Source organism: Mastacembelus armatus, chromosome 16 (assembly GCF_900324485.2).
Source record: "Mastacembelus armatus chromosome 16, fMasArm1.2, whole genome shotgun sequence".
NCBI classification, from domain to species: Eukaryota; Metazoa; Chordata; class Actinopteri; order Synbranchiformes; family Mastacembelidae; genus Mastacembelus; species Mastacembelus armatus.
In genome coordinates, this window is record NC_046648.1 from 16,568,038 (window position 1) to 16,577,769 (window position 9,732).

Below are 9,732 nucleotides of genomic sequence, written 5' to 3' on the forward strand. Positions count from 1 at the left end.
GCGGGTTTGTTCGACCTATTTCTGACCAATAGGCGCTCACTTTGGGCGGGCAACGCGTTACCTCAGCCAATCGGAGCCAGAGCCGCTAGCCGACAGGCCTGCTGTCCGCGTGCCTCATACACGTGAGCTGGAACAGCTATTGTACGCCGGGAGGCAACGTGCTGAAACGTTCTTCTCGCCTGAAAAAACGGCACACTCACGTTTTCTGTGGATTACAAGGCAACTCTAAAAGCTTTCCTGCACCAGCTGATTGGAGGCCAAAACCGTGATCTCATAAGAGATGGGCAAAGTTTTGCGCTAACAACACTGACCATAACAAAATGAGTTATTTGTGATGCCGAGGCCCGGTAGTGTAAAAGCAGGTACTTTCTGTCATCAAACTAAAAGTAAAACTAATTTATATCTTTACTGCTGCAGTATAAACATTCTAAATATTCTAGGAAGAGCCACCGTGTTTGTACCTGTCAGATAAAACAAACAGACTCATCTCCTCGAGGTGTGGCACGAGGGTAGGTGTGTCTCATAAATAATAAGCCAGGACAGAGCTCTGTTAAACCCGCCTCCACCCCCCTCTCGCGCCTCGCTCGCTTGTTCCGCGAGGTGTGACGTCACGTGAACTGCCCGTGTCCGTTCCAGCTGAGAGAGAGAGAGAGAGAACGGTCGGACGTGGACGTCTCGCGGCCCAGACATAGACCCGAGCCCGTGCGCCCGTGACTGGACCCACCGGATGCAGAAAAGTACTGACAGAAAGAGGAAACGGCCCCCTCCTTCCCCCGACGGACAACAGAGCGCGACAGCAGAGAGGAGAAACCAAAAACTTGTCATCTGATCAGTCCAGACACTGCTGTCGTCGCTGTGTGTGTGTGTGTGTTTTTTAACGATACACACTTCGGTTGTTTTGTTTTGACGGAGGTTTGCTTTGCAACTATTTTGGGGATTTCTCCCCCACCCCCGGACGATTAACTCGGGATAAATTTCATTTGTAATATCCTATCAGTGCAGTCTGCGGGCGTCTGTCATTTTCACGCCTTCTGCATTTTTTTTTTATTATGAACAGTATTCCTACTCAGATGGTCTGACAGTCCCTCCCACACTAGTCCTCTGAGAATAACAGCTTGATCTCCAAACACTTTTTACAAAATCCTGCGACAATGGAATACTTACATCAAAATATCTCTGCAAGGAAATAAGGAGCTCTTCATAACTACACCTGAAAGGTAAAAGTTTCATCTGTTTTTTAGGAGAAGTTTTAAAGTACAAAATGTCATTAATGCCATGGTCATATTTGTAATTACAATGTAGTGCCTTATTCTACATGGACATTTCTCAAAACTATCATATTTTTTTTCTGCCCTCCACCCCAACCCCTCTGCACACAGGCACAGTCATCCAGCATACTTGTCTTATTGGTAGGTACTCCGGTCAGCTTGCCTCGCCCCTTCAAGTGCCCCAGGTGTCTCTCTGCAACCCCCATCTGGTCCAGGATGTCCAGGCAGCTCTCCCAGCTTCCGACACCCGACCTCCCAGCCGGCGCAAGCCCACATTTTGGAAGCTGTACTCAGCCTGCAGGTTCCCTCACAGGGGGTCATCTCAACTCAATGACAGGTCTGAAATCCCTCCTGCAGCATCCCATGAAGGGAGACCAGCGTTTAAAAAGCCCCTGTGATGTGAAAGGTGAGAAAGTCTCTCATTTGATGAGTAAAAACTGTGTTGTTTATGCTGAATGTGCAGCACCTGACACATCTTCAATATAGCAATAACAGAGGAGGAATAAGTCATGCCCCTTTATTCCTCACAGTGCTACTGTTATTACAATAAAAATAAGTAACATTATTCCTTTTTAATGGTACAGATTTTCACGCAATAGTCTGAAGTACTATGTTAGCTCATGATGACTCCTCCATGACCCTGACGGGTATTCACCTAGAGTATAATCCCTGATGCGACTTAAAACTAGGATCCAGATTACAATGGGTGATAACGTGTTTTAGGTGTAGCTGTAATGCTGCTCAGGCATGCATTCTGGTTGCTTGCTGTGCAAAAACGTATCTTCAGCTATTGTGAGATTTGTTCAGGAGTTTACATATATGTTATGACAACAAATTGATTTTGGCTCCTACTTAATGCTGCAGTTCAGCTACCATCTGGTCCATCTGTGAGTGTGTATTTGTGTGTGTGTGTGTATGGGAGATAGAAAGAGTGAGATTTTACAAAAGTGCATCTTATGAGTATACCAGCCACCCAATTTGGTTCAGCATAAATATGGAGAGTTGATCTTTTTACCAGAGGGTACTATCTAATATATCTATATATATAAATATATCTAATAATCTTGTCAACTGAAAGATGGTAAAGTCCAGCAAAAGTTACTCTTCACTGTATTCATCCTGAAATTATAATGACTTATTTCTTCTCTCTTTGGCAGACAAAGACAGACTGGACCTTGATGAGGACTCCTTGGGAGTGTGCCCTGTAAGGAATGGCAGTGGAATAGGCAGTAGCAGTAACAATAATGGATGTGGAGGAGGTAGTGGAAATGGAGGAGGAAGTTTCAACCAGTTCTTGGGGCCTCTTCTGTGGGATCGCACCCTCCCTGCAGATGGGGGCCTCTTCCAGCTTCAGTACATGGACTTGGAGGAGTTTCTGACTGAAAATGGAATGGGCAGCATGCATAATAACAACAGTTCCAGTTCAGCTCAGATACCTTCACAGAGCTCCCAGTCAGCTGTACCCAACCAGAGCTCCCAGTGCCTACCGCCGTCATCCCCACCTGGCTCTTCATCATCTTCACCCTCTTCCTCTTCCTCCCCATCACTTATTGGTTTAGAGGTGGCACAGCAGACTCTTTCAGGGGGAACCGACTGCCTCCATGGTGAGTTCACTAACATGGACTTTTTGGATCTTGAGGGACAGTAGAACCAGAGAGTACAAAATGAGCAAGGATTGCTCATTTTTCATGGTTAGTCCATATCAGCTAACTACAGCAGTATCATGGAAGAGTGTTCTGCAAACTTCTGCAAAAGTTGACAAGCTGAAAAACACAAATTATCCCCTGCCACTGGTATGAGGCCATTAGACCCTCCAATTCAATAATGGTTGAGATGCAATCACGGTTATATGGTGTGTTTGTAATACTCCCATGGGCTGGTGATTCAGCACCTTAATTATCTCACTTTAACTCTCCTTAGAGTTTTCAACAAATACCATGGTGACAAAGCATTTTTCTGCATTGTGGGGTCAGACTGGACACAGGTGATCACATGGCTCTTAATGCAAAGACAAAACTGTTTTAATTTGCTTTAAATATTTTAGTGTGGTGCTGAATTAAAGGTTGATGGCACAGTGAAATGCGGAGAAAAATGAAGGATTTGAAAGAAAAGGGTACAGTACAAAAAGAATTCCTGAGCAATCTGATGTGTCAGCCTTACAATAGCAAGGTGTTGTTTAGTTCAGCATGTTCTCTATGTATTGCGTTGCACTGCACGGTCATCATTCACTCCCAGCCAATTATTAATGTGCAGCCGGGCAATAGCTGTACTGTACTAAGAGAGAGTTTTTGAGAGAGAGAGAAGTGTGTGGAGTGTTTGCATTGCATGTCTTTAAATCTCTCTCCACTTGACACGCCACAGCCTTGTGCACGTGTCAGTACATGTGCAGAGGCTGACAGTACTGGAGTGAGAGAACTAGAGGCAGGGCCAGTAGATGAGTAGGAGGAGGAGTCCACTGGGGGAGGGAAAAACTGAGCAACAGGAAGAGTTTCCCAGTGCTGCTGGACTTCAAACTAACCATTTGATTACCAATAGCTGACAGGAAGTACACTCACATCCACAAGGGAGTTTATGCTGTATGGCATATGGCATATCGCACATTGCATGTTAATAAAAAGGCATATGCATTTTGATTACAGCCACTTTATATGAAATCTTATAACTACATGAAAAAATGTATACTGTTTACAAGGCATATCAAAGTCGTACTGCATAAGACAAAATACCACTCAGTGTAGAAGTTACTATTACTGGGGTGAAGTGATTTTGTTTGCCATCAAGGTGCCACACCAACAGCTGCTTCATAAATATTGAATGGGGCCTCACTAATATACTGGGAACGTAAGAAGAAATAGCACTACTGTCTTCTTTCACAGCAGCTTCGTTTCTTTACTGTTGTAATAATTGAATGTTTAGTCACATGTTGGACCATTCCTTCAAAAATTAAAGCCTCCTGTTTTCTGAAGGTTTAGACATGTGGACAAAAATGCACTAAATCTACTTTGCTGGTCTGGATTCCAGAACTTCCTAAAAAGCAGAGAGGCAACCATGTGCCACAGGAGAGTTAAAGGTTTTTATTCTAAACACAACAGTATGCCAGGTAGTTGCACTGACTAGTTCTTGCTGGTTTGAAATATCTTGGTTTAAGCAGAAGAAAAAAGGGCATATTATCTGGCCTCTATACCACTTGATTGTTACCCACAGCACTCTTTAATTTGTTTTGCTGTGTTACAGAGGCAATGTCTTTGTAGGTACACCATGATGGAGCATTTTGCACTATTGTGTGCACCTGGTGTGAAAAATACCCTTATATTACCTGGCCAGTTTACAGTTATTACTCATATGATAACTCCTTATGTATTACAGATAGCATGTAACAGGTGACATGTAATATAGATATTTGTTTTATTTTTTCAAACAGCACCCTGTCTGTTTGGCCTACCACAGTGTTTTTTTTTTTTTGCAGATTACAGCACATGTTATGCTTTACCTTACGTTCTTGAATAGTGTTCGCACATTGTAGTGTAACTGTAAACTGTTTGCAGTACTTAGCAGCTTTGTGGAACTTAAGGCATACAGGTTTTCTTTAGACACAATCCTGTGTTGACACAATCCTGTGGTCATTTTGTAAGGCTGCATTATTGTGGCATTAAGTAGCTGTTATGTATCCATCTGTCCCTGTAGGGGAGCTTTGACTTATGTTCTCTACATTTGTCGCATATTGTGCTATTTTTTTTTTGACACATTCCACCTTCACCAAATGAAAGAATGTAAAAAGTAGAAACTGTGAGAACACTTGTAAGTTAACAAGCTCCCCTGACTATAATTAGGCTGCAGTTGTGATTGTTAAAAGCCTTTTTCTCTCAGTTTTGTTTTATTGAGTCTGACTATAATTTTATCAGGGTCGCTGATTGAGCTGTTTGGGTATGTAGATACTGGAGTAGCTAAGGGGAACATTGTTCTCTTATAGTGAAGAAAAATCAGTTATGGTACATTGGGCCTTAAAGGGATAGGGCTGAAGTATAGCCCTGCTATATGGGACCCACTTACTGAATCTGGTTTTGATCTACCAGATTTCTCAGTAGCTTCACTGATAAAAGAAGCTAATACTTTCATATAGTTGTAGTTATTGCAAGTTGGCTACTTTAGGAGATTCCATAGGTTCTTTATCTTCTCTAGGAACATAAGTACGGTAGCAAAGCTATGCTTTTCTGCTACTTGCATATAAAATGAAATACTTTCCATTATTTACTGTTTTTAAGTGCTTAATATATCATAGACTACAGATCTTATATAATATAGGGCAGTTAACATTGAATAGTTTAGGAATCGCTGTTACAAAAGTATATTTTGGAAATGCTACACATTTAAACTCATGAGTATTTATTACTTAACCAACCTGTAGCTCCATTATATTTGTATATCTCTGTGCTAAAATTTTTTTATTGATGATTATGCATTGTATAATTGTATTATATGTATTTGTCAGGTATAAGCCCAGAGTAGTCCTTTATCATCACTGCCAATGACAATCTGACTTCAATCGGCAAGGCTGATTGAAAAATGTCCTCTGTTCCTGAGAAAGGCGAAGGAATGTTGTTTGTGGTGTTTAGCACTAAGTAGCTCTTTGCTGCCATCTGGTGGTCATGATGAGGAAATACTGCAAATGTTTGTATTGTCATAGGAGCCTGCTGTCATAAGCTATTCTTCTTAGCTTGACAGTAGAATCAATGTCCTTATAAATGTAGCTCAGTGAGAAGCATGTTAAACAGGATTGTCTTTTTTGTAATTTCAGGGAGTCAGACAAGTATGAACGACTCGTGTGAGTCACCCTCTTCCTCCTCCTCGTCCTCCTGTCCGCCTCTGCTGACACCCACAGGCACTGGGCCAGATGCGATTGGAATGTTTGACATGGACCCTTCAGACATGGCCATGTCCAGCATCTCGGAGCAGCAGAGCTTCGACCCCAGGAGGCACTCCTTCAGTGAAGAGGAGCTCAAACCACAGCCAATGATCAAGAAGGCTCGCAAGATCCTGGTGCCTGATAACATGAAGGTGAGTGCACTCTGAAATCTTCCTGCAACAGTAGAAACATTCAAAGCGGTGGTGGCCACGTTGCACTTTGCAGCAAAGGAAATTTACATTTTTTGCATTTTTGCCTGATAACTGATTTAAGTAAATGTGTTATTTATTTGCAGATTCATTTTCTCAACTAATTGCTATAAGTCAAATTTTCAGTTATGTGGAATAAATTACTAACTTAGGGTTAGGGTCTGTAGAAGCATTATGTTAGTGAAGGAAAACAAAGTTTGCAAAGTGCTTCACATTAAAAGCATGTAGTATCAAAGAAGCAGAATAGTAACACGCACTAGATTTTAGGTGAATTTACAAAACTTATTTGTGGCCAAACAGCCTTATGGATGTACAAAAGCACAGAAGTTTGACCATTCATTAATTATTTATTAAAATATTTAATATTTTAATCCCCATTGTTAGGATGAGAAGTACTGGACCAGGAGGTATAAAAACAACGAAGCAGCAAAGCGTTCCCGAGACGCCCGCCGTCTCAAGGAGAACCAAATATCTGTGCGTGCTGCCTACCTGGAGAGAGAAAATGCCGCCCTCCGTCAAGAAGTGGCCGAGATGCGGAAGGAACTGGGCCGCTGCCGGAACATCCTCAGTAAATACGAGAACCGTCTCGCCGACCAGTTATGAAGGCATGGAGCAAATTCAGGAAGCGGAGGAATATAAGCTGGATTAAATTTAAGAAAGATTGTTTTTGGGGTGACATGATGGACAGAATGGGGTCTGAATAATTATGATGATGATGAGGAAGATGGTGATTATGATGATGAATGTATAAGACAAGGAGGTTTGTGTACTGAAGCTCAGGTGTCTTGTTTTGTTGAGGTGTCAGCTCTTAGAAGCAACGGATAGAATGAATAATTTAACAGATGAAAGATGTGACTTTTAAGAGTTTTGTTATTGGAGAATTGTATATTTTTATAATACTTCAGAAAAATTAGAGGGAGAGCAAATTTGGAGAATAATTTTGTATATTTTCTACGTGACTGGGAAATAGAGATGGGGGAAGCTATGGTAAATATCTTTTTATTATAGATGATCAGTCAGGAGATGTTTAACAAGTGGTCAGCCATTGATGGGAATTTTGTGACTTGATTATTATAGGATGCAGCAGCAGGGGCTAGGACACATGTAACCGATGTAATATAGAGAGCAAAATTATCTTAACATCGTATAGTTCAGCATTTTTGTGGATTTTACTTGGGCGCTCAATCTTTTTTTTCCTGTTATGTTTCTGTCGCTAGGAACAGGCACGCAAGTGTGAGACATAATGAGAGACATGAGACAGCATGAGACAGCACTATCCTCAGCATTTGTCTTGACCAGTCTTGCGTGCTCTTTCTAAATACAGTACTTTATTCTTTTTAATTGACTTGACTTCCCCAACAATATTAGCTCTTTGTACCTCGGACCTATTTATAAGAGTGGTACATTTTCCCTACTCCATATTTCTATCTTTGACTTTATCTTTGTTCCTCTATCCCAGTGGAGTGTTTTTAACCTACTCTGATGTTTCACATCTTAAACTAAGCCTATGAAAGCCTGTTGTGATGCTCTGGGTGACTCTGCTCCTCTTGAATTGTTTCTATATCCAACTGCTCTCACTTACAGCCAATCCCCTCACAGTTATGTGCAAACTCTTCCCATAACATTTTGTCACCGTGTCTCTCATTTGTACCTTGATGGTGCATCAAGCTAGTTCAGTCTCTGTGTTGTAACGTTATCAGTAATCAATTTCCTCAGTAAAACGCACCTTTTTACTTTACTGTACATTCATGAACACACTTTAGTTAGCATTGTTACAGAGCAAGAAATGTGTTTATTGGATAGGCCTGTGCTACTTTGTGTATTTGATGTATTCCAGGAGATGGGTTAAGAACCCCCATTGAGTGGAATGGTGTTAAATTTCTCAGATTTCTGGGAGAAATAAAAGCCAAAATTTCCTATGTTGTTCCACGAAGCTTGTTGGTATTTAGTGCTTTTCTCAGTACAGCTCCCTCCAAACTGTTTACTCAAGTAATTATTCCTTACTTTTTACTCTATCTATAAACTTCTCTGTGTACCCACTACACCTACACAAGGGCACGGTACACTATGTTACTGTATGTTCCTGAGGGAGGGATGACTAGTAATAAAGTGTTTCTTAATCCCTTTATCATGACCATGATGAATAGTCACCATTACTGCTATTATTATTGTTATGATTATTATGATTATCCCTCTTATTGTTGCTGTTCTATATTGAATGATTTTCTTTCTTTGGATGAACCTGTTAAACCTTGAAACACCTTTGCTCTGCAGTGTTCCTTAGAAAGACTGTTCAAATGGAAACAGAAACCCCTCACTCTCTGCTATTTGCATCCCGTCTTACATCTCCAGACAGTCAACATCACTCACTTCTGCTATGGACACTACGGCCAACTTGGTTACTTCGACCCTGGATTTTACAAATGTGACTCAATAACTTGAACATGATGCTCATCCAGACTTACTTAACTTTTCATGATGATCTCTTCTGTTCCCCAGCGGTATATGGACTATGCACATTATCCTCATGCTCCTTATTGGTTTACTTCAGCCTTCATCACCTCAATCAGTGATTGTTTGCTCTTCCAGCAGGATTTAGTCTCTAATATCCTCACAGATGTGGTTGATAAATCTTATAGTGACTTTAATTGAACTACAATTGCCCTGCTGCACCACTGATGTCCATGGTGCCCAGCCCACTCAATGGATGTAGTTGAGATTTCCCAAAAACACCAATAAAAGATTGTTCTCATCTACTACTGCTACACTACTTCTGCTTCATCTCATGTTTATTTCAATAATTCTTGATGCTTCTCTTGAGTTTTTTGTGCCTGCATCTTGAATTGGTATTTATTAACAAAATGGGCAACAGAGGTCAAATTTGAAGACTTGACTTAATTTATTAGTTAAGCCTGATAACCAGACTATAATATGCGGTGAAATGTCTTGAGACTATTTATTTTGATATCCTCCCCATTTGTTCACATTGTGTGCATTCTTCTGATCGGCAAAGCAGTCAAAATATAAATTGTTGCCCAACCATGGCAATATTTCTTTCCTTGGGCATTTAAAAAGTGTTTTACACATTTCTAAATTAAATGTAAAATAAAGTATTTATGTGGATAAAGTTTTCACAAATAAGCCTAATTCTTCAATATAGCAAATGATATTATTACAAAATAAAAGCCTGTATATGGTCTGTACATTGATTAAAGGATCATTTAAAGTATAAGGATAATTTAAAGTATAAGTCACTCTGGTTTTCGTAGTTGGATAGGAGAGCAAATGCTGCATTCATTGTATCAGGTATTATCCACCAAATTCTTAGCATTTCCTGTTTGTTTGTTGTGTA

General features: G+C 40.7%; 1 protein-coding gene across 1 annotated transcript; it reads left to right on the forward strand.

The window, feature by feature from the left end:
* Positions 1–523: 523 nt before the first annotated feature.
* dbpb (D site albumin promoter binding protein b) lies at positions 524–9,150 on the forward strand. Its single transcript, XM_026317258.2, has 5 exons — positions 524–1,217; positions 1,380–1,674; positions 2,426–2,872; positions 6,064–6,323; positions 6,765–9,150. Exons 2-5 carry the CDS (start codon positions 1,485–1,487, stop codon positions 6,981–6,983), a joined length of 1,116 nt encoding a protein of 371 aa, XP_026173043.1. The 5' UTR covers positions 524–1,217; positions 1,380–1,484; the 3' UTR covers positions 6,984–9,150.
* The last annotated feature ends 582 nt before the right edge of the window (positions 9,151–9,732 follow it).

Coding starts and splice junctions, on each gene's coding strand:
- dbpb (XM_026317258.2), top strand. CDS start 1,485: ATGTCCAGGCAGCTCTCCCAGCTTCCGACACCCGACCTCCCAGCCGGC. Junction 1,675..2,425: donor AAGCCCCTGTGATGTGAAAG/GTGAGAAAGTCT, acceptor TCTCTTTGGCAG/ACAAAGACAGACTGGACCTT. Junction 2,873..6,063: donor GGGAACCGACTGCCTCCATG/GTGAGTTCACTA, acceptor TTGTAATTTCAG/GGAGTCAGACAAGTATGAAC.